The 24911-nt window shown below is 37.9% G+C and overlaps 1 protein-coding gene across 8 annotated transcripts in view; it reads left to right on the plus strand.

Annotated features, from left to right (window-relative positions):
- The window catches only part of LOC129721479 (homeodomain-interacting protein kinase 2), a 202128-nt gene that overhangs the window by 167997 nt on the left and 9220 nt on the right, over positions 1-24911 (plus strand). For all 8 annotated transcript variants that reach the window (XM_055674078.1, XM_055674081.1, XM_055674082.1 and 5 more), the window contains 6 exons: positions 21133-21233; positions 21297-21506; positions 21570-22016; positions 22078-22674; positions 22742-24039; positions 24102-24703. In XM_055674078.1, coding sequence (XP_055530053.1) covers positions 21133-21233; positions 21297-21506; positions 21570-22016; positions 22078-22674; positions 22742-24039; positions 24102-24703 — 3255 coding nt within the window. The remainder of the gene's footprint in view (positions 1-21132; positions 21234-21296; positions 21507-21569; positions 22017-22077; positions 22675-22741; positions 24040-24101; positions 24704-24911) is intronic.

Here is a 24911-nt window from a genome sequence, read left to right on the forward strand (position 1 = left end):
CAGGACCTTCGCCACAAAGATACACTCCAAATATTTTTCACGTTATTGTTACGTGAAAGTTCCTATACTTGTTCATTTTCTGTCATTTTGCATGATTTATGTGACAAACATAACATCTACGTGAAAATCACATGCCATCTATATGAACTTGACAACGTCAAACAGGATGTATCGCGTGAATTCTCTGTGCGAAAATATCCTTCAGAAAATGTTGTCTGATTCAGTGTCACAACATAAAACGGAATTTCTCAATCGCTTGCCAATGATTGAATTTCCGGAAAATCTTTAAAAATGACGAGTGTTGAGCTTACAGGTTGCACACAGCTCCAGTTCAAAGGTGGTGGAGTTACCTGTACACAAACAGCTGCAGGGGACAGTAACTATCGTCCCCGCGGATGTCGTAATATTTATTATTTTTTATGTCATTTATAAATTGACAATATTGCATACCCGAGTGATTTTTACGCAACATGTTTCGATAATTTCTAAAAACTATTTCCTATCTTCTCAAAATCGAAGAAATGAATGTAAATTATAGGTTGCATAAAACGTGATAGATATCAGATATTCAAATGCTTTCCACTTTACCAGTAGATGAATTCCACGTGAAACTCACATGAAATGCATATGGCTACTGAATAACATTCAAAGGATAATTCATCTCACCAGGTCATGATGAACTCAAAAGACAATCACGTATAATCTACTAGAAGACGATAGTGGAAAATATTCACGTAACTTTTCCGGTAACTATAACGTGAAAAATATTTTGAGTGTAGTTTGTGCGTTAGATGTTCTTCTCTCCAACGTCTTAATCCCCAATAACATGCAGCGGTGCAATTTCAATTTTCATTCAATTATTGCATAATTGCTTCATGGGTAGATATACCCGCTGCAACTTCTACGCTATCCGTAGCCATGCCACAGTTGTGGCCGCTATACGCTGCCATTGGTAACGCTGCCCCTGCATCAGTTGGCCCAGCTGCTTTCGGTGCTGAGATCCGCTGCAACTAGTGCGCTATTCATTGCTATGCCAAAGCTGTGGCCGCTATCCGCTATCGCTGGTATCCACTGCACTGCTACTGCTGCTGCCAAGGGATGACTGCTGTTGCCACTGTCTAGAACTATTATGATTAAATTACATTGCATTCTGTAGACCGTGCTTGGGAAGCAATCATATAACGACCAGTCAGAGGTCGAATTTTTCGTTTTGACAAGATTTGACTATTTTCAATATTACAATAGTTTGAATAATAAAATTACAATTATGTCCATTTGGGAAGAATCTTAGAAGATTTTCCAATCTATTGTTGCAAGAACGAAGGAAATCCATACTAACCGATTTATTAGCATTTGAAATTGGACATATTTTTCACTTTTTTCGGTTTTAGATTTTCATTTCACATTCCTATGTAGCCGAACTTCCTGAGTGAAGTATTCTACTTCAAAAATCGCGTTAATTTAAAAATTCGCGTAAGGAAAAATCGTATAAAAATCCACGTAAAAAACTGGCTGCTGAAAAGCTGACTGTAGAAAATCTGGCTGTAAAAAATTTGACTGTATTTGTTTATTCTTCGGACAGAACGGTTTGTTTGATCGGTGTGTTGTCTTCGGTAAAGTTGTAGATGATAATTTTATTATCTACAACGTTGCTGTAGACATCACATAAATCAAACAAACTATTTTGATTTATATGAAAAAAAAAACCTAAATTAATCCACCTAGTGGTGCAGAAACCTTTATTATACTAACTATTACTTTATACATATTTGGCCAGTCACTTACAAATCGTATACCATCATAAGTCCAATTTAGTTTTCAGAGAGTCAACCAAAAAAGATCATTTAATTAAAGTTTGACATGGTTTTTGCAAATCATATGAGTGTTATCACTAGAGTACATGAGTCTTTTTTATTTTCGATCACAAACCAATTTTCAAATGCTGGCTAGAAGTAATTGAATTTTTTTTTGAGATAATCGAACGTGGGGAACCAGTCATAGAGAACAATAATGCTGATTTCACACTAGAACAGCAAACATGTATGTTAGTTTATTGCGGTTCTACTTATTCGCTTTATTTTCAGAAATCGCAGGACCTAGATTTATGAATCAGAATCAAGTTTTTTTTACGAATTGATGCAAACTTCTACAAACCTGCTCTCGAAATATAGTTTAGAATTATACAGGAAAAAAATATAGCTATTGATGAAAGTTGTCAATTAAATTCTATCGCAAATGCATTATCTGAAAATGAAGGTTCTCCACGATCTTTAAGAATTTTAGATTTTCAGAGTGTAGGCGAGAACATGATTCTTTTCGAAGGCCTAGGCTGTATGAAAAAATCCGAAATAAAGACTTTTTAAATCTTGCTCCGATAACGGGAAGTGGAATAACATGGATACTCTGTTTGCACTTAGTCTTAAATTAGAAAGCAATATTTATATCTTACATGAGCATGTTGTATCATTCATCAAGATAAGTGACTTTTCACCTGCGCACACTAGTAAACGTGTATAGCCATGTAGAGTTGCTTCAACACTTTTTCCTTTTTTTGTCGATTACGTTCAACAGCTACTGTAGATTCCTGGTCACAAATTTAATACATAAAATAAGTATTCAACTGAAAAATTTTCCAGCTGTCCAAAACGTAGCATTGCAAACAAAACAGCGATTTATTTGTGTTTTTCTCAACGGATGGTACTAACACATTCGTACGTAATACATAGGTCTATACATCTTTGGTAAAGCTTTTCAAAATATCTGCATCGCTAATTGTGTTACATGTGCAAACTGTGGGATCAGATTTTGCTACAATGCTTGGCTCCCGGAAGCTGTAAATGTTTTTTACTCTTCGCATATCTAGGTTCAACGTACAATTTAGTATATATTTTATAAGAAATGAGGACGGGAGCTTCGGAAGAAAAGGAGCTAAGTAAGCATTGCAGTTTCTTCTTAAATCTGGTTCAAACTTCCAAGAAAAAGCTTAAGGGTAATTTATTCACACCAGTTAAGACGCACTACGAAGAGTGTAAAGATTTTGAAAAGTTGTCCAGGATTGTTTATTTTCTTTGAGAAATAAATAGCGATACGAAAAAAGAGGGATAGATAAGAGGAAAGAGCAGTGAGAGAGAAAAATTATCCAGATAGTAAAATATGCCAATTTATAAAATATACTTTGGTCAAAACTCTACAGTTCAAGCAACCAATAAAAGATCGCACTCAGTATGATTTTCAAAGATCTCTGGGGCTTTCATTTGAGCATGCGAACATCAAAATCGGAATAAGCGTTCTGTAAAGAGAGTTTTTTTTTTGTTATTTTTCTTTTTTGGGTCTTTTTTTTTTTTTTAAAGGGGGGATTTGTTAGTAGCTTAAGTATTTATGATAAATATTAGTAAATAATGAGTATGTGTGTCCAATCACAAATGGTGACTTCTCAACACTGTTAGAAATTTGTAATTTTAATTGTTAGGATTTGTTTGCTTTCGCAATTAGGACTTATCATTCGTAGGGATTTAAACCTACTTGTCAGAAAAGGGGAAGTAAACTTACAACTAACTTAATTGCTAACTTATTGGCTATAAAGAGAGCTTATCGTAGCAATTGAGGATTGCAACGATTTTTGTCGAAAATTGTTAATAATTTTATTTGACATAGCTTCTAATGGTTCAACACCAGTAAGTCTATGTAATTCGAGTGTACCAAACCAAGGAGGACGCTTCAAAATCATTTTCAGAGTTTTATTCTGAATCCTTTGGAGCGTTTTCTTCCTTGTTGAACAGCAACTTGACCAGATCGGTACAGCATAAAGCATTGCTGGTCTAAAAATTTGTTTGTAAATCAAAAGTTTGTTCTTTAAACAAAGTTTAGAATTCCTGTTAATGAGAGGATATAAACATCTCGTATATTTGATGCACTTGGCTTGTATACTCTCAATGTGCTCTTTGAAAATAAGTTTTTTATCATAAATTAGTCCCAAGTACTTAACCTTGTCGGACCAACTTAAAATAACCCCATTCATCTTGACAACGTGATTATTGTTTGGCTTGAGGAAAGAAGCCCTAGGCTTATGCGGAAAAATTATCATTTGAGTTTTAGAAGCATTGGGAGAGATTTTCCACTTTTGCAAGTAGGAAGAAAAAATATCTAAACTTTTCTGCAATCGACTGCATATGACACGAAGACTTTTTCCTTTTACGGAAATGCTTGTGTCATCGCAGAACAATGACTTTGTGCATCCTGGAGGCAAATCAGGAAGATCTGAAGTGAATATGTTGTACAGGACTGGACCCAAGACTGAACCTTGAGGTACACCTGCTCTGACAGGAAATCTATCAGATTTTGAATTCTGATAGACAACCTGCAGAGTTCGATCAGTAAGATAATTTTTTAAAATTTTGATTAGGAAAATTGGAAAATTAAAAGTTTGCAATTTCGCAATCAAACCTTTATGCCAAACACTGTCGAATGCTTTTTCTATGTCTAAAAGAGCAGCTCCAGTGGAATAACCTTCAGATTTGTTAGCTCGTATCATATTAGTAACTCTGAGCAATTGATGAGTTGTGGAATGCCCATGGCGAAATCCAAACTGTTCATTTGCAAAAATTGAATTTTCGTTGATGTGTGACATCATTCTGTTAAGAATAATTCTCTCAAACAGTTTACTTATTGAAGAAAGCAAACTGATTGGTTGATAACTTGAAACTTCAGCTGGGTTCTTATCCGGTTTTAAAATGGGAGTAATTTTTGCATTTTTCCATAATTTGGGAAAATATGCAATTTTGAAGCAGCAATTGAAAATTTTTACTAAAAATTCCATTGTGCTCTCAGGGAGATGTTTGATTAGTATATTAAAGATTCCATCGTCACCAGGTGCTTTCATATTTTTGAAATTTTTAATAATTGATTTAATCTCATTCAAGTTAGTTTCAATTATTTCTGCAGGTAAAAAATTCTGGGAAGAAATTAAATCAAATTGACGTGTGACTTCGTTTTCAATTGGACTCACAAAATTCAAATTTGAGTTATGAACACTCTCAAACTGCTGAGCAAGTCTTTGAGCCTTTTGTTCATTGGATACAAGAAAACGTTCACCATCTTTTAAAACTGGAATAGGCTTTGAAGGTTTCTTAAGAATCTTCGACAGCTTCCAAAATGGTTTTGAATATGGTTTCAATTTTTCAACTTAAGTCTCAAAATTTTGATTTCTCAGAAAAGTAAATCTATGTTTAATCTCTCTCTGTAAATCTTTATAAATAGTTTTAAAAACAGGGTCACGAGAACGTTGATATTGACGTCTGCGGACATTTTTCAAACGAATTAGAAGTTGAAGATTTTCGTCAATTATTGGTGAATCAAATTTCACTTGAGCCTTTGGAACAGAATAATTCCTGGCATCAACAATTGCACATTTTAATGCGTCCAAAGCGGAATCAATATTCAATTCGTTTTGCAAATCAAGCTCATTATTGAAATTTCTCTCAATATGAGTTTTGTATCTTTCCCAATTAGCCTTGTTATAATTGAAAACAGAGCTCATAGGGTTTAAAACTGATTCATGTGATAAAGAAAAAGTTATTGGAAGATGATCAGAATCAAAGTCAGCATGTGTGATCAAATCACTACATACATGACTTTGATCTGTAAGCACCAAATCAATTGTTGAAGGGTTTCTTACAGAAGAAAAGCATGTAGGACTATTCGGAGACAAAATAGAATAGTATCCTGAAGAACAATCGTTGAATAAAATTTTGCCATTGGAATTACTTTGAGAATTATTCCATGAACGATGTTTAGCGTTAAAATCGCCGATTATGAAAAATTTCGAACGATTTCTGGTGAGTTTTTGTAAATCACCTTTAAAATAATTTTTGAGCTCGCGTGTGCATTGAAATGGTAAATATGCTGCGGCAATAAATAAAATCCCAAGTTCAGTTTGAACTTCAATTCCCAAAGTTTCAATAACTTTCGTCTCAAGATGGGGAAGAGCACGATGTTTGATTCGGCGATGAATAACAATTGCAACTCCACCGCCGGAACCCTGAATCCTATCATATCTATGAACCACGTAATTGGGATCATATTTTAATTTTATGTTAGGTTTCAAAAATGTTTCAGTAATAATTGCAATATGCACATTATTTACTGTTAAAAAGTTAAAAAGCTCATTCTTATTGGCCTTCAATGAGCGAGCATTCCAATTTAATATTTTAATTGTTTTATTTAAAATCATTGCTGAATTTTAAATTAGAAACAATTTTAATAGTAAAATTTGTGCCTATTTGAATGGCTTCAAACATTGATTTTGCCTGCAACATGGCGTTCATAAGATCGAACATTGCCTGTTGCAAAAAAGAAAGTTTACCTGCCGTAATATTTTGCCGTAAGTTTACCTGCCGTAAATATTTTCGGCAGCAATATTAGCTGGAGTGATAGGTGTACAATTATTTTCTAGCCTGTTTTGCTTACCCATGTTAACGGTCATTTTCGAACTACCAACACTAGGCGGTATAATGTTCGAACTACCTGTAACCTGTGCATAAGTTAAACGGGTATGCAAAGGAGTAGGTAAACTATGCGTCACTGGTACGCTTGGAGAATTTTGTTTTGAAGTTGGTTTTAATTGAGAAATTGAATTTTGTTTACCTTGCCTTGCCTTAACAATTGCTAAACGGACTGGGCATTGATAAAAATTTGACATATGGTTGCCGTTACAATTCGCACAGCGAAAATTTTTACTCTCTTTCACAGGACATGTGTCCTTTTTGTGAGAAGAGTCTCCACAATTAAGACATTTTTGGTCCATGTTACAGAATTTGGAACCATGGCCATAACGTTGGCAAGTACGGCATTGGGTGATATGCTTTTCACCTCCGCCATACTTCCTATAAATTTCCCACTTTACACGCACATTATACAAAGCATGTGCTTTTTCAAAAAATTTTAAGTTGTTAACCTCATTGCGGTTAAAATGAATTAAATAATTAACAAGGGAAATTCCAGTTCTCTGACTGTTTTCGCCTCGTGATTTTTGTTTCATTAGAATTACTTGGGTAGGGGCTATGCCAAGTAATTCTGTTAAAGTAAGTTTGATCTCATCAACGGTTTGATCGTTGGTGAGACCTTTCAAGACAACCTTGAACGGCTTGGTGTTCTTGGTGTCATATGTAAAAAATTTGTACATCTTGTCAGTTAAATACTGAACAAGACGATTACGACCCTTTACTGAGTCGGCTAATAAGCGGCATTCACCTCTACGGCCAATTTGATAGGTAACTTTAACGTCAGAAACAAACGTTGAAAGTTCCTTTTTGAATATATTAAATTCAGAAGAAATAGTTACCACAATAGGTGGAACTTTCTCCTTTTTTAAAGATTTTATATTTTGTATAGTTTCATTATTAATAACTTCCATTTCACCAGCTTCTTGCTCAGGCAAAATATCAAATGGATTGTCACTACAGACACTCGAAGTGTCAGAAAGAGATGCCTCTCTTTTCCTTCCCGCAGCGATGCGAGGTTTCTTTTTCCGTCCAGCCATTTCAGGTGATACGAAAAAAGTTAAAACAAAAGTTAAATTCAAAAGTAGGTAGTCTTGAGAAAGACTGATGGGAAATAACTTTCAGGTAATCTTTAAAAGACACACTGACAAAACACAAACTTTGAAGCTATAGGCAGTCAAAGACCAGTCCACAAGCAACCGAAAAAACGTCTGATCTGTAGGACAGTTCAAGACGCACTGATTCTTTTTTGGGTCGATTTTGATATACTATGCATATAAACATTATATTTACACATACATACGTACAGGCACACATACACAAACATACATAAATTGTTCAATTCGTCGATCTGAGTAAATTGGTATACAACACATGGCTCTCTGTGCCATTAATTTTGCCTTAAAAGTTAGATTTCTTATATAAAAAATACTCTTTGATCAATATTTTAAAATCTAGGCCACTAATCAAAAATCCACTCGGTAGCATTCTGGGGGAGCACAGTAGCTCTCGTTTGCGTATAAGATCATTCAAATCGGACATTGCGTTCTGTAAGAAAGGTGCGTTAGTATTTTGAGGCACATACATACAGACAACATACATACACACACACATACACACGAACAGACATTGCTCAGTTCGTCGAGCTGAGTCGAATGGTGTATACGATTCGACCCTCCGGATCATGGATCTATTTTGCGTCTTTCGACCGATTTTATAACCTTTGTTTAGTATAACAAAGGTAATATAACAAAGGTTAAAAGGTTAATTAAAAAAAGAACTTTTTTCTCACTTCTCCACATGATCTGTTTAAACAACCATCGATGTTCAGCTTGCCTTTTGTAGTTTTAAAAAAATAATAATATGTTTGAAAACTGAACTTTATGAAAATCAAGGCTAGATACGGCTTTTTCCGGTCTTAACCAAGGATTAAGTAGGATTTGAGTTTGGGGCCCCGGGGCACATATTTTCGCAAGGCCCTCTTTCCTTAAAACATTTAGAAGTTAAGGTGAAACAGGACGTGGTCGCGATCAACTCGATTTTGCAATCTAATTTTTTCTTGATTTATGAAGACTACGTACGTGAAACTTTGATCAATTGTTTTCACAACTGTTGCATGCCTGAAGTAGCAATTTGAGTGCTGTTTATTTAGTGGAAGCCGAATTTTTTACGATCAAAATACAGAAGTAAAAAGAACTCTAACCTCAAAATTGTATAGGAATAGGCCACAATCCCATTTCACCTTAAATAATTGCAAATTGAGGCATGACTTCCCGCTCCACTGGAAGGTGATGAGCAAGAAGAAAGGTCTTCATTTTGTCTTCCAGTCTGTTATGCTTTTATGTCTCGCCTAGGTTTTAAAGGAGTTTTATGTCCGACGTTTCGGCCTTTGGACCTGGCTTTCTCTAGGCGATCTTCAAATTTATTCAAACATGTTAACAATGTATTTTGAACATATTTTTTCCAAAAAAAAACAACATTATTTTACTTCCAAAACACTCACATAAAGTTGTACCGTTTTCCGTTTAGCCTACAAAGATGGTGATAAAAACTAAGACGGATAAGTTCGATATTAGCTTCCTTGCAAAAAAATTCTACGCCCTTGCGAGCGGCAGTTAATCGGAACATTCGCCATGGCGGACAAAAACAAAATTGTTGGAGTAGGTTTTACACTTCAGTTTCACCCAGAAGAACGATGGGGGATTGGGGCGCTTCGAGTAGAGGGTCGACGCCAGTTCCGACCAGAATACCACGTCTTCGCCTTTATGGTATTTTTTTTTTTTTATGAACGACGCAACTTCCGGCAGGCATTTCGTTATTTAAATGGTGTGTTAATAAACTTCACTTCGGAGCTCACTTCCTTCGTGGGGGAAAGAAAAAAACGAAGTGCCCTGTCAGTCGTTGCATCTAGGGTGAGATAGGTCTCGCCGTCCATCACCACCGCCTCGTCGCGATTCGCCGGGAAAATCGACTTTATCATCTTATTCAGCCGCTGCCGCTGCGTCATTGTTTGCAGCTCTGAGAACAGGGGACGGGACTGCCGCTTCTTGACATGTATGTACGTATTCGCCAGGTACCTTTTCACTGTTTGGCCGGTTGCACTGACCTCCGATGTAGCCACTTTTCCCTCGGTTTTCTACTTCAGCACCCTTTGAAGCTTCTTGTCGCTCAGAGTCGTCGGCCATCCGGAACCAGGCTTTCTTTCGATGCTCTAATTGTTGTCCAATAGTGCCAAGATGTTGTAAATTTTTTCTGCTGACTCATAAGTTACTATAACTGATGGTGAAGTGGTAGTTTCGTTAATGTGTGTGAAGCTAAACCCATGGAAAATCGGCAATTTTCGTCCATTTTTTTAATGCGCTAGACTGGGACACGGTTATATAAAAAAAGGTGATGGTGTTATTTCGTGCTTCTTATGGGCCATAGAAAAACGGTGTAAATTTTCAAATGGATCGAAAAATCCACTTTTTCGAAACTTATTCTCCAGAGATATCCAGTTGGTGTCATCAGAGGTGTGATCAAAGTGTGTTGAGAATAAGCTGTTGATAGCTATGACAACCATACGAAAAGCTTTGTATGCTAAACGTAAAATAGTACAACTTTATGTGAGTGCTTTGGGGAAAAAATAATGCTATAGGTTTCCTAAACAAAACACTATATTTTATAAAATGTTTCAATAAATGTGTAGATCCCCCGAGGTAGGCCAAGCCCAAAGGCCGAGAATCGGACATAAAAGATAGTAGCGGTTTGATCCATAGTTAAAACTGTAAAAAGCCGTTTCTCTTACTCGTTACTCGTTTTTTAATTTGGGGACTTTTTGAGATAATCTGATTTTTTTATATAGTTTTTTTTTACAACAAAAATGTTAACGGTGAAAAATAAAACAAAATATTATCTACAACCTTCCTGAAGATGTTACACCGATCAAACAAACCATTCTGGCTCTAGAAATATTTCAAATCATCGATACCTTTTTACATTAACCCGTCTAAAAAATGAGTCGTGGAACGAAAAAAAAACTAATAGAAAAGAATGGCAGCTCTAGCTCATAGGAACATTCGTGCAAAGTTCCAGCCAAATCAAAAATGACAATTTAAAAATACAATAAAATTGTCTTATGTTGAATAGAATTGCTCAACAATCAATAGATCTCGATTTTTTCTGGAGCTCCGCAGGATAGCACTTTGGGCCCACCTGTCCCTTATGTTATGTATGGTTGTTAACATGAAATACGCGAATATAATTTTGGTTACTTTATCGTACCCGTCGGGTTCGGGTTTGAAAATGTCAGGTTCAGGTCGAGTGTGGGTTTGAAATCTTTTTAATACCATTCGAGGTTCAAAGCTCAAATTGATATAAGAAATCGACCCAAAAAAAAATCAGGTGTGGGTTCAAAATTTCGGGTTTCACAAAAATGAAATTTTCGGGTTCGGGTTTGATCGAAAAAAAAAAGTTTCCGGTTCGGGTTTCAACCGAAAAAAAATTCGGGTTCGGGTTGGGTACGGGTTTGAAACACATCAAATTGGTTGGTTTGGTGAACATTGTGGTTCAATTTTTCAGAAGTTCTATAAGTTATAGTTTAAATAATTGATAGTTTTAAATTTAAACAAATTTCAGCCACGAAAAATAAATATTGTTGAGTGGTGTATTGTTTGGAATGTTTTTTTTTTCAAACGGCGATTTAATTAATTGAAGCTCAGAGATGTATTACATCATCGATAGGAATATGCGACTCCTCTTGGAATTCACCTGTAGTGAAAAACGACATATTTCACAAAAGCTATTTTTCAAATGTAATTCTACACTATTGGTAATCACCATCAATTTTCTGGCGCTTGATCACACCACCTTGTCGTGAAGTCAGTGCACACATTGTAACTAGATTCTGCCAATTCAAAATTGCCTTGATTCAAAAATTGGTCCAGTGCCAAAAAGTAGATTCTTTAACACGATAGACAAATAAAAAATTTCTGGCCCACTTTGTGCTGTGCTTTCCGAGTGCTGATATATTGCTCTGTCGGTAGAATCATTCTAGCAATTTGCACCGGCCGGGACACTATTACGATTCTCGACTGCGCCAGCTCATTTAATAGCTTAATCTGTCTCGCATTGCCGGACTGAATCCATGCACAATTGAAATCGTCTATGTCAACTTGGCTCCGGGATTGATACGAGAGCAGAAAAAAAGCAAACCCATTGATACCGACCGCGCCAGCGTAATTATCGTGCGTTGTCCCCTACCCTCACTCGCCCGGTCGTGCCGCTTTGTGTCCGCACATGACCGGTATTTGTAAAGCATACGATGGGGTTAACCGAGCAAAAGGCGTCGGCTGGTCTGTCGACATTTTCGAAGAGGCTGATGAACATTTGCAATATCCTAACGGGGCACAGTGGTCTGGAACTGCATATAGTCGGAAAAAAGTCATTTTTTCAACTTAATGCATCGAGCAAGCCTTTTTCGGGAATCATTTCTGCAGGGTTTAAGCTAGTGAAAACTCACCAGAATGTTCGGATTATTAATGTTGTCATACATTTAACATAGTTGAGAAAGTAGGCTTCTTGTTCATTCACGACTTCTCAATTTTCACGTTGTTTGCCCAGGTGATTTATTACAGAATGCAGAAGTAGTAATAAATATTATAATAGTGTCGAAATGATTATATAGCCTTACTCTAGCATTCTAACAACTTCAGATATCCTTTTCAAAGTTGTTAAAGTTGAAATAAGCCCTCTACCAAATAAGTATAATGGAATACTTGGCACTCCAACTTTATGTAGAGTTTTGAATGGTATCCCCGCCGATACCCGCGCTGATTCAAAGACTAAAATGTTCCCTCGTGTTCATAGAGACAGGAACAAAAAAGTTTTCTGGGCAATTTTCGCCGAAACGTTCACAATATCAAAAACAAAAACGAGCGTGCGACGCGCAAGCGGCCATTTTTTAGCAAGCAATGTTAGCTTAGAACGCCACTCATAAAATTTAAATTTAAACTACCTGAATATTAATAGCCGTTACGCATACCTTAACTATGTTTGATACACCTGGATCGTGAAATTTGAGATTTTTCGGGTTTTTCTTCTTAAAATGCTATAGGTAGCCGTAAATCATGTTTTTTAAGGTTATTTGCTAAATTTCTCAAAAAATACATCAGGTACGTACTTCATGTCCAAGGAAGAGTCTCTCAAAATACTATTCTCGACAAACTTTCTTTAGACATTATCCTTCTAGTTTGCTTCCTAGAGAAGTTAGCGATAGCGCCGCCCTAGTGGTGAAGTTTTGAACTACATAGCCATTACCAAAAGTTGGCCAATAGTTTCAGGATCAACTTTCGAGAAGACATCGTTTATCCAGGAGGCAACCCTTAGTAGTTATTAATTTCGCCCTGATTTCAGTCCTTTCCGACCACTGTGCGGGGGCACCCGACTCCTAATTTTTACTTTCCCTTCTATATCTATACATAATATGTGAGTTGGCGCTCTCTGCCAGTAACGATATATTTTACTGTGGTGACCCATTTGTTTGTAAACTACGAACGAGAACGAAGGATTTAGTACACGCGAGACAGCAGCTAACGGAAGAAAAATTGTAACTTGCTGGTCACGACTGCCATGGATCCTTTCTCCGTGGACCGCGGATTAAATTCATGCTTCGTTTCGTAGGTTGTTTTTACTACGTGAACACTGATGAAGTGTGTTTGCTTTGTTTTTGTTTGTTGATTTGTTTTATTTTCGATGTCACGACTCTTTCGTTAACTCTAGTTCTGCATTTTTTTGACTGTTGGGAAAGTATTTTATTGCTTTTACAGTAGGTTTTGGGGTTAGAGTTGTATTGAAATTTCAATTCGAACGTATTAGATTAACGAATGATTGTCTGCTTAAAGATAAGGATAGGTACTTTTGTTTGTTTGAAAATACATGGAAAATGCGACAATCGATGATAAACTAGGGAGTTATGGAACAGCCGTTATCTAACGTCGAATCGAAAAATAAAAACTCGATTTTGTTCGCACCCACGTGAGTGAGTAAGTATACGAGAGTCCATTTTATGTGTCGCTTCGAAAGCTTTGTTGATTCTGCAATGAATACATCTTCTGTGGTAAGCAATTAATCAACGATTTTCTGGCCTTGTGTGGGCTGTCGGTACGCTTTGTCAACAGCTTAATGGCGAAATAATACCGATCGATGTTGTTCCAGTGTGTGTGTGGGATACATTTTTGCCAATCAATCTTGATTGCTGCGGTTGACTACTGAAACCGTATCGAATCCAAGTTGTATATCTGTCTATTGATTACGATTACAGTTTAGTTTATTGTTGGAAAGATGGAATAAGTTTCTTCATCAATCGTTCTTGCAATAAATGCGTCTCGAAACAATCAGATTTAAACACCCACTTATATAGGGTACACTTGTTCCGCAATTTATTTCGACGTAATTTCAGGTTGCATAATCTCCAAACACAAACCTAATTTATGGCTTCTTAGCCATTTCCTTGGCTGCGAGAAAACTCGGTTTGGATTATATACCCTATATGTAGCTTACACTCTTTTTATTGGCTTAACTTTTCAGGCCACGAAAACAAGACTAATCTAATTAAAAATGATTTACGCGTAATCCAGTAAAATTCATTCACAATCGTCCGACTTTGCTGATTTAATTCCAGAACTCGGAAAGTTCTTCTGTTCCGAGTTCGTTGGCTAGTTGAGTAGTAATATAAGTATGTGGAGAAGTAGCATTACAGAAACTTTATCGGAACAAATATTTTCCTAAATCCTAAGTAGGAACCTACTTCCGATTGAAATAATCAAATTTTATTTATTTAATTTCCTACTTCGCCTACTCCTACTCCTCAGGTTTTCAATTTAAGCAGTAACGGGTGACAATTAAAATACTGATTGTTTACTACTTTGATGAAAAAGGTACATCTGAAGATAAACTGATTTTGTTCTACTGAAAATACATTCATTATTACGAAAAAAAAATTAATTTATATTTGAAAAGATAATCCGTAATCGGTTTTTTCATGATACCGCAACAAGCCATTCCCGTCAGTTTCTGACGAATACTTCTCTTGCTTCTAAAAATCAACTGCTCGCATTTCGGTGCTCTCCAGATATTTTTATACACTAAGAAAATCACAAAAAAATGGACGACATTGAGGCAAATTCGTTTGGTTGCGTTTTTGGGGTACAAATTGGATCGATATCTGGCCAAAACACATACCTTCTATTGTAATTAAAATGTTCTTCAAGCATACGTTCTGACACGTATTCTGATTAATAGTCAAATCACTGGATTGGAACCAAGAAAACGAAGTCCATTCCTGGTGAATTATTATTGAGGTTGCAGGAAATTATACACAGTCGAAACCGGAAGGTTCTTGCTTTTCCGTAAACTTTTTGTCAAGATCTACTACTATTGTTCAATGCGCTCGCGCAACGCTTCTTGTTTCGACGCTATTTAGAACAGAACGGACCATGCAAAGACAAAACGAAAAATACTAGCGTAAAGGGGAGCGGAAAAACTTACATTTATGTACATACTCTCATTTCTCTTTTTGACAATTATTTCAAAATGCTTTGTTTGAAGGCAAATTTTTACCAAAACATTCCTTGATTTCGTCTATATAAAACTAAAGAAATTACCTAAAATTTGATGATTTTTGTGTTATGGTCACTAGGCTCTACGAGATATTTTGGTTTAAGAAATGTTCCGCCGAGCAAAAGCTGACAGAAGAAAATGTCTGTTTTTAGGATGGTTCTAGTTTTCATCAAAAACACCACGGAGTACTTGCAAAAGCTTCGCGAAACACCAAGTCGGGAGAGCGCGATCTGAAAATGTTCAGGATGACCACTCTACCGGGAAAAACGGGAAAAGCGGGAAAAAGCCGGGAATTTCAAATCACCAGGAAATTAGGCTTCACGCCGGAAAAATCATCTTCCTTCCTCCTGTCGCCCGTTTTATTTGTTCAACAGTTTTTGAGGAAATGTCAACATGAAAACCTGTTTTTTTGCACGAGACCTATCTGGCATGATTCTGCCGGTTAGGGGAAAGCTGGTTGTTGGTTTCAGCCAAAGTCAACAGCTGCTTCGCAGCAAGATCTGCGTCAAATAGATTCAGGCTTGGTCAGGTGGATAAATGTACTGTTCCGTAACATATATTGTCAGATTTTAAAAGGAGTCAAAAAGTAATCAGCGTCGCGAGAGGCGTATTGAAACTTTTTGTGAATAGTGTTCGACATCGCATCAGGTAGAACCCTGTCAAAAGTCAGATAGGACCGAAAAATTCGAGTCTCGATTTTTTTTTCGAACCGGACCGGAACGGAGCTACCCGGTTTGTACTTTTCGATTTTTGCACATTTATATTGCGGATCATTTTAATTGCATTTGTAAGTGATATACTTTAAAGAATATATATATATATATATATATATATATATATATATATATATATATATATATATATATATATATATATATATATATATATATATATATATATATATATATATATATATATATATATATATATATATATATATATATATATATATATATATATAAATATTTTAAACAAACTGTGTTCGTCTGTCATGTTGCAGAAACTAGGTCAATATCTGCTGAAATTTTGTTAATAATAAAAATAATCATGACTGTTATTTTCAACATTCTCCACATTAAGTGTTTCGCAGAAAAAAATAGTTTTTTTTTATTTTGTGTTCGACTTTTTGACTACTGCATTTTGTTGGGGAAGGCATCACCTTGAGGAGCTATTTGTTAAAGATTTCTCGGATTTTTTCTATATCAAAAACAAACAGTAGCTAATCATATTTTTTTCAAATTGTTTATTCAGAGTGTCAGTTGAATTTATTTTACGGACCATGATAAAATTTCTTATACATTCCATTGGCCCCAGCTCGAAAATTTTGTCCCAGTCCCAGGTTCGAAGTTTTTCGAAAAAAAAAAAAAAATTGTTTTGAAAGAACAGATCTCAACGTTTCATGAATTTTGCAAAATGCATCTTGATAGTGTTATGTGCATTTTTTCATTGGTCACTCTTAGGCTCTTCTTCCTAAAGTCTGCTTGCAGTTTTGCTTGAGGACATTTTTCTAGAAGACAAAAACTCTATGCCCCAACTCTTAAATTTATCCCATGCATTTCATTGGCATTCTGATACAGAAGCACTGCAAGCTCGAGAGAAGGTTGACAGAGAAAGAAGCAGAAGGAAGCAAAAAAGCGCGAGAAGGCAAAGATTGTCAACGATTTGGAAACAAAGAGGGCGAAAATTGTGCAGCAGATCACCATGAAGGTACTTGCTCAAGTCGACAAACAGCTAAACACGATGAAGTAGGAATGTTTTTCATAGTTTTGTAACACTATTCTTGCAAGGCACAAATAAGCATGTGAAAATTGATTTTTTTCTCATATGTTTTAAAAATAAAACACCGGGAAATTTCACTAAATATCATCGGGTAAACCGGGAAATTGAAAATTGATATTAAGTGGCCACCCTGGTTTCACAACACAACTGATTAAGCTGGTCGATAAAGGAGGCCGACCGGTGAGTAAAATAATTCACAGTTAAGACAATTTTTTTTCCGTAACCTTTTGCTTCAATTTCAGTTGGGCCGCCTCTACCCAAACTCGAAACCTACGTTTTCGAACACAGTCAATCAAACGAATAATCCACCGATCCATTGCATCAAACGCGACGCGGAAACGTAAGACGTCAGAAAAATATTGATAGGTGATTTTTGAAGAAAACAAATCAAGGAATCCAGAAAAAAATATTATTTTTTAGCCAGGATAGAATATTTCTGTATTTAAAAACCAAATTTGCATTTTTCACCAAATGCAGCTATTTTCATTTTAAATTTGATAGTGTCATCGTATTCCTCGGAAAATTTTACGTAAAAAAGACATTCTATTTTACGTTAGAAAAAATTTAGTTTTCAAATACAAAAATATTCTCTCTGGCAATACATCCGGTCAAAAATAATATAATTTCTGGATTTCTTGGCTTATATTTTCTTAAAAAAGCTCCTACCAGTATTTTTCGTCTAGCGTCTAGAAATTTCAAGAAAAAATATTCAATTAATTGAAAACTATTTTCGTAAAAATGTTATGACTTCATATTACCTCGGGGTGATAAGTATTTCTTACACAAAAAATTTCCAAGAAACACCATAAAATTATTTTTTATAAAGTAAAATTAGCTGCATTTACCGAGAAATGCAAATTTTGTTTTCAAATGCAAAAATATTTTACCTGGCAACACTTTCGGTCAGACATAATATTTTTCTGGATTCCTTGGCTTATTTTCTTCAAAAAGCACCTGCCAGTGTTTTCTATATGTTCTATAAATTGCCTATATTTTTTCTATATGTTCTATAAATTGCCTCTATGAATTGCCTCTATAAAATGTAATTTTAAACTATTTTTGTAAAAATGTTATAATTCGAGATTGGCTCATATGACCGCGTATAATTCTTAAGTAAAATTTTCCGAGGAACTCGATCAAATTATCAAATTTTTAATAAAATCAGCTTCACTTGCCAAAAATGCAAGTTAAGTGTCCGAATAAAAAAAAATCTATCTGGCAACACTTTCAATCCAAAATAATATTTTTTTCTGGATTCCTTGGTTTCCTTCCTTTAAAAATCACCTAACAGTATTTTTCGGGCATCTTACGTCTATAAAATGTAGAAATGAGAACAAAGAGGTTTTGACCTAAAAATGCGTTATTTTGCAACATAGAGGAGGGTCCCACAGAGCGGGGGTATTCCTATCGACAACAAAATAGAGATTTTTCCAAAGTGACACTAGATGAATAATAACTTCTAGGGTGTACTGCTATCCAAGTAGTTAATAGGAACGAACTGAATTTATTGAAACTAGAGTGTGGAACTATTTCGGCAGGTTTTCTGGTTCATTCGAATGCAAAACCTGCCAAAATGTGCCACTTTCTGCCAAGTATGGAATCGCACTTCATCGGAAACGATCGCCCTTCTGTAGGTTGTTGATCCCTATATTTATTCCGCTGTTTCGATCTTAACATCTCGTAATAATAAAGACTTTCCAGATTTATAATGTTGTAGTTGAGTATCAAAGTTTGTTTGTTTTTGTTTCTGTGAATCGTATGAAGCTGATACTTCATTTATTTCGCTTAATCAAATCGTACACCGTTTTAAAATTAGTGAACGGATGAGCTGTGATAAAAAATTGTGCAAATAAGTTAGGGGGTTCTCTTCATCTGTAGGCATAGAACAATCGATTTTTTAACTGCGATCGTTAAGTTAAACAACAGATAATATTGCGTAGAGCAGCGGTTTTTTGTTCGCGTACCTCTTGGCGATATTTTTCATATCGATTGTACCCCCTGGCTTGAAATGTTTCGCAGAGTGGGAGAGAGTAGTTGTAGATCATGTTGTGGTAGTCTTGTTTAGGTTTCAAATTGAACAATGGTTTGTTTGATTGCTACAGTCATGTTTTAAGAGCAAGATTGAAAAACAAATGAAGTATTCTAGAGGAAAATTGCGCCATTACTGATTTTCCTTTCGCGTACCCCCTGAAGGCCTTCGAGTACCCCCATGGGTACGCGTATCCCAGGTTGAGAACCGCTGGCGTAGAGAATCCAAAGACTAACACTAAAGTGGCCCAAAAACCGTTTACCATTCAAAAGTTTAAAAGCCCATTTTCTCAAAATATGGTTTTTTAATTGGCGTGCAAAATTTCTCCGATCGGACTGAAACTTCCAGGGTTTGTTTATCTATATAATAGAACAATGTTTTGCATAATGTCAGATTTTTTGAAAAGGGGAAAGTGGGGTAAAAAAGCACGTCAAAAATTGATGTCCAAAAATTGCTAAAAACTTAAAAATGATATAACTTTGTGAAAACTGAATCGATTTTCATGAAAATTGGCATGTTTATTCTACTTTATAAAGGGAACAAAATGAAAGTCATTGGAAGTTGCTATCGAGAATACATGATGAGATATTCGCATTTTTATAAAGAAATAAGGTGATTTTCACAGCTGTTTTTCTCTTGCCAACAGATCTAGGATTAAAATCCAAAGAAAACGTTTTGTAGTGCAACTCAAGAGCTTTCATTGGATATATTTAAAAAAATGCGCCGTTATAAAGATGCCTGAGAAAATCCAGTTTTTCTATAACATGTTATTGACCATCATTTCGAACCCATTGTGCGAGAAGCGAAACTCCGTTTTGTGTCGTTGTTCTTCCATTGGGCTATAGTTTTCAGGTTATGTTTGTTCATGGACTAATGCAATAGTTTGAAGAATTTGAGGTTTTTGGGGGGTTAGTGGGGTAAACAGGCTCTTTTTAAATTCTTATATTTATAAATTTGTTTATAAAGTAGAATAAACATGCCAATTTTCATGAAAATCGATTCAGTTTTCACAAAGTTATATCAATTTTAAGCTTTTAGCAATTTTTGGACAACATTTTTTGACGTGCTTTTTTACCCCACTTACCCCTTTTCAAAAAATCTGACATTATGCAAAACATTGTTCTATTATATGCATAAACAAACCCTGAAAGTTTCATTTCGATCGGAGAACCTCGATACAACCTCCCTTGTAAAGGTGGTTGCGGTTCTCGCGAACTGGCTCTTAAATTGTGCGCTCCGTTTGAGTTGATAACGAAATGTAGGATTTATTCCAAACTTCAGTAGATTCATTTCTGGGACATATTTATTCGATTTGGGAATTATGTATTTAATTCCTACATCTCTATTTAAATGCGTTCTTCAACAATTGCTGAGTAAAATCACCTCGATGCTAGCTAGGGGAGTCTTTTGTGTTCCGCTGAACAGTAGGCTCCGATCTGGGCTTCGTTTTATCTTGACCACGATGTAGCAAAACAGCTTCAGCTAATCTCAGATTACTCTGTTCTTGGCTTAGTTGGCGGTTCTCAACCTGGGGTACGCGTACCACTGGGGGTACTCGAAAGCCTTAAGGGGGTACGCGAAAGAAAAATCAGTAATGACGGACAAAGCATTTTTTATAATACTTCATTTCAATCTCTTCAATCTTGCTCTTAAAACTCGACTGTAGCAATTATACAAACCATAGTTCAACTTGAAACCTGAACTAGACTAGCACAACATGATCTACCACTACCACTCTCCCACTCTCAAGAACATTCCAAGCCAGGGGATACAATCGATATAAAAAATATCGCCAAGGGGTACGCGGAAAAAGAAAGGCTGAGAACCGCTGACTTAGTCCATTATGGCGCGAACATTGAGAGTGTAGCACGCGTGCACGTGGGCATAACGCGGTGGTGCCTCTCAGAAATATAATGCAACGTAACAAAGGTGCAATAGCATCGTTTATCGGTTTAAGCGTGAGCCCGCAATTTATGCAGTTTCATGATATTCAAATTTAATCCGTTCGGATTAAGGTTGACCGCAAAAAGATGGCATACAATGCACAAAGGGCAGAGACGATGTTGTAAAAGCTGGGGAAAGTGGGTACTTACTTAAACTATCTTTAATTGTTATTGATGAATACTTCACTTGAAGTCGCATGCAGTGGAACCATATTTGAATGCCTCATTTTTATGTTGTAACAATCACTTACTTATTTTGTCTCCTTTTGCTTTCGCATAATTGCAGGTTTTAACAGCTTTACTAAAACTGAAACAGCTCGGTTTGATTCATGCGGATCTGAAGCCTGAAAATATCATGTTGGTCGATCCAGTTAGGCAACCCTACAGGTATGTGCGAGTTATACACTTAGAAGCCACGGAACTCTAACTTCTATATTTTATTTTCAACAGAGTGAAGGTGATCGATTTCGGTTCGGCATCGCATGTAAGCAAAACGGTGTGCAATACGTACCTGCAGTCTCGCTATTACCGAGCGCCGGAGATCATCCTCGGTCTGCCGTTCTGTGAGGCCATCGATATGTGGTCGTTGGGCTGTGTCGTAGCGGAGCTGTTTCTCGGGTGGCCCCTGTACCCGGGCTCCTCTGAGTATGATCAAATCAGGTAAATGAAAGACATAAACTGCGACTGTGTTAGTTGTTCTAAAAAAAAACACTCTACTTCCAGGTACATATCGCAGACGCAGGGTCTCCCAACAGAGCATATGTTGAACAGTGCCAGCAAAACGGCAAAATTTTTCTACCGGGATGTGGACTCTACTTATCCCTTTTGGCGGCTCAAAACACCAGAAGAACATGAAGCGGAAACCAACAACAAAAGCAAGGAGGCTCGAAAGTACATTTTCAACTGTCTGGATGACATCGGTCAGGTAAACGTTCCGACCGATATCGAAGGGGGTCAACTGCTGGCGGAGAAGACTGATCGGCGGGAGTTCATTGATTTGCTAAAACGAATGCTAACGATCGACCAGGAAAGGCGAATAACGCCGGGTGAAGCACTGAATCATCCGTTCACCACATTGGCTCATCTGGTCGACTATGCCCACTGCAACAATGTCAAAGCGTCCGTCCAGATGATGGAGGTGTGCCGCAGGACGGACTCGATGATTCACACGTAAGACTATCCGTTTTCGTAGGTGTGGGATGTTGTTTTAAAATGTTTTCCCTTATTTTAGGTACAATCTAAGTGTTCAACCAACGACAGCTACCTTGGTGACTAACTTCGTCCCGAATGCTACGGAGAACATGACCATCACATTTAATAACCAAGTGCAACGAATTGTCCGAGAACGGGGTCCCACGTACGACAACCATCTGTACCAGATCTATCGTGGACGAAATGTAGGCAGTCAATATAGTAACGGTCGGCCGGATGCATTTCAGCATCAGCTGGTGTCGAGTATTCTTTGTCCACCCGGCTACCAGACGATGCCGAGTCCGACGAAACACGTTGTCGTTGGTGGAACGTCGATGCAGCCACCCCTTCAGGTTCCACCGCAGCAATATGTCAACGTTCCTGTTCCGGTGTCGATGGTTGAACCGTCCAGCGGCCAGCGGATGCTGTTAACCAATGCGGTCCAACCGAACGTTGCCTGGCCCCAGAGCGGACGCCAGGTGGCGATTGTGCCATCGTGGTCACAGCAAACCGGGCCGCACTCGTTGATCGTCGATTCGGCACCGTTTCTCAATGTGGAGGAAATCTATCCAAAACCGCATTTGAACATCCAGACCAGACACGAACCGAAGAAGGAATCGCCGGTGCATCATTTGGTGTAAGTATTCATTCAGTTTTATATTGCTTAGGTCGAAATATTTATTGTTCCTTTTGTGTCCCCTCAGTGTTTCCCGCCACGACAAAAAGGAAAATAACCAGCTTTCGCCGGTAAAGAAGCGCGTCAAGGAGAATACTCCGCCGCACCAGCAGAGGTACAATAATCGTACTCACATGTGCCAGCAGTATCACGATGTGGGTGGCCCATCGTCTTCGTCGTCGTCGTTTTATCATGGTGGCAATAGCAGCAGCAGCAGTAGCAATCAGTTGCAACTACAGCAGCAGCAACAACAGCAGCAGCAGACTCAGCAGCCATCATCACACCACCATCCACATCAATCGCATCAGCAGCAGTCTCAACAGCAGCCGCCGCCGCCGATGCAGCAGGCTAGCAGCGGAAGCAGTGGCGGTCATCATCACCACCATCACTACCAATCAATGGAACCCAGTCAAAGTAGCAGCAGTGGTGGTCTAGGATCAAGCAATGTACAAATTCACCATTCGTCATCGTCTTCATCCTATGGAGGTGCTGGCAATGGCAGCAGTATGATGATGGGTGGTAGCGGAAGCATTTACCATGGCTCTAGTGGTGGCCACCATCACGGTGGAAGTAGCAGCAGCGGCCACATACACCATAGTCACAGCCACAGTGGCGGATTAAACAGTAAACAGCAAACGATTACTATCCACGACACGCCATCTCCAACGGCAGTCATTACGATCTCCGATAGTGAGGATGAAACTCCTGAAGTCAAACAGCAGCAACAGTTGTCCAACAGTTCCAAGCAGCATCAGTCGACTAGTATGTGCGGTGGTGGACCAGGAACCAGCAGTGGTAATGGTGGTCAACATCTTAGAGGACATCCATCTTCTCTCAGTGGCGGAGGTGGCAGTTCCTCCTCTTCTTCGAATCAATGTCGAACAAGCATGGGAATGAGTGGCAACATAGGAGGAGGAAGTAGCATGAACTGTGGCATTAAACCTTCTTCGTCCTCATCGAACATCCATCACTCAGCATCGTCATCGTCGCTAGTATCGCTGAGCCAGCAGCCACCACCTCCAAGTGGTAGTTCACATCACCATTCGTCACAATATCACATGCAGCATGCACCACAACCACATTTACATCCTCATCAACTGCAGCAACAACAGCAGCCAGTACAGCATCACACTAGTGTGATCAGCAGTGGAAGTCAAGCTGGTGGCAATAGCATATGTGGTGGAGGAAGCAGCAGCGGCAGCAATACCGGAACCTTGTCCGGCAGGCAAAGAAAGAGCACCGCTGTGGCTTCCACTTCGACAGCCTGTGTTACCGTGGGCGATAGTGATGGAGAGAATGATCGGCGCATTACACCCAAGCATCAAGGTAAGTTCTCACTCGGTGTGGTTAGATTTTTGAAGTTTCTACAATCCACCCTCCCATTCCAGCTATTAAATACGAACAACATGTGGGTCAATCGCAGAAGAAGAGATTGTTAGCGATGGCACAGAACGAATGCCTTCTATCGTCAACGAACCAGTTGCATGTTCCGAAACAGGAACCAACCGAGTTTGTTGCATACGAATATCCTCAGGTGGACAAGCGTTCTTCGTGGGCTCCACCAGGTTCATCGTCGCAATACGGTGGCAATGGCAGCAGTCACAAGCGGGAACCTTCGAATTATATGCCGTCGGCATCGTCGTCATCATCGCTTAACCAAAGTGGCAATGGCGGAGGTGGTAGCAGCATGATGTGTGGTGGTGGTGGCAACAGTATGGGTGGATCGACCATCGTGGCTGCCCCTCCGCATGCACACGCAAAGAACACCCCAACGGGTAGTGGATCCTCCTGGGGCGCACCGGTCTACAGACAGCACCAGCAGAGCTCGAACACTCCGTTAGGAAGTTCACCGGGGGCGATTCTGCAGCAACAGGACATCTACGTCCAGGGTGACATCTATCGGCGGTCGGCGGTTTTTGTATCACCGGCACCCTACCAGACGTACAACCGTGTGGTGCCACCGCCGGCCCACAACGCTTCCAGCCGACAGGTGAGGGGTTAATTCGTTAATGGGTTAGCAAATGGTTTTGGTTTGCTTTGAAAAAGTTTTGTATTATATATTATGATTTCTCAAGAAAACTGATGATTACATTTCAATGCATTTTCCAATTACGCAGTTTGAGATAATTTTTTTTAATATATTCTGGATGTGCTATTGGGCGATTTACATTACTAGTCTTTTCGATGAAAAGAACATG

The sequence above is a fragment of the Wyeomyia smithii genome, chromosome 2 (genome assembly GCF_029784165.1).
Source record: "Wyeomyia smithii strain HCP4-BCI-WySm-NY-G18 chromosome 2, ASM2978416v1, whole genome shotgun sequence".
NCBI classification, from domain to species: Eukaryota; Metazoa; Arthropoda; class Insecta; order Diptera; family Culicidae; genus Wyeomyia; species Wyeomyia smithii.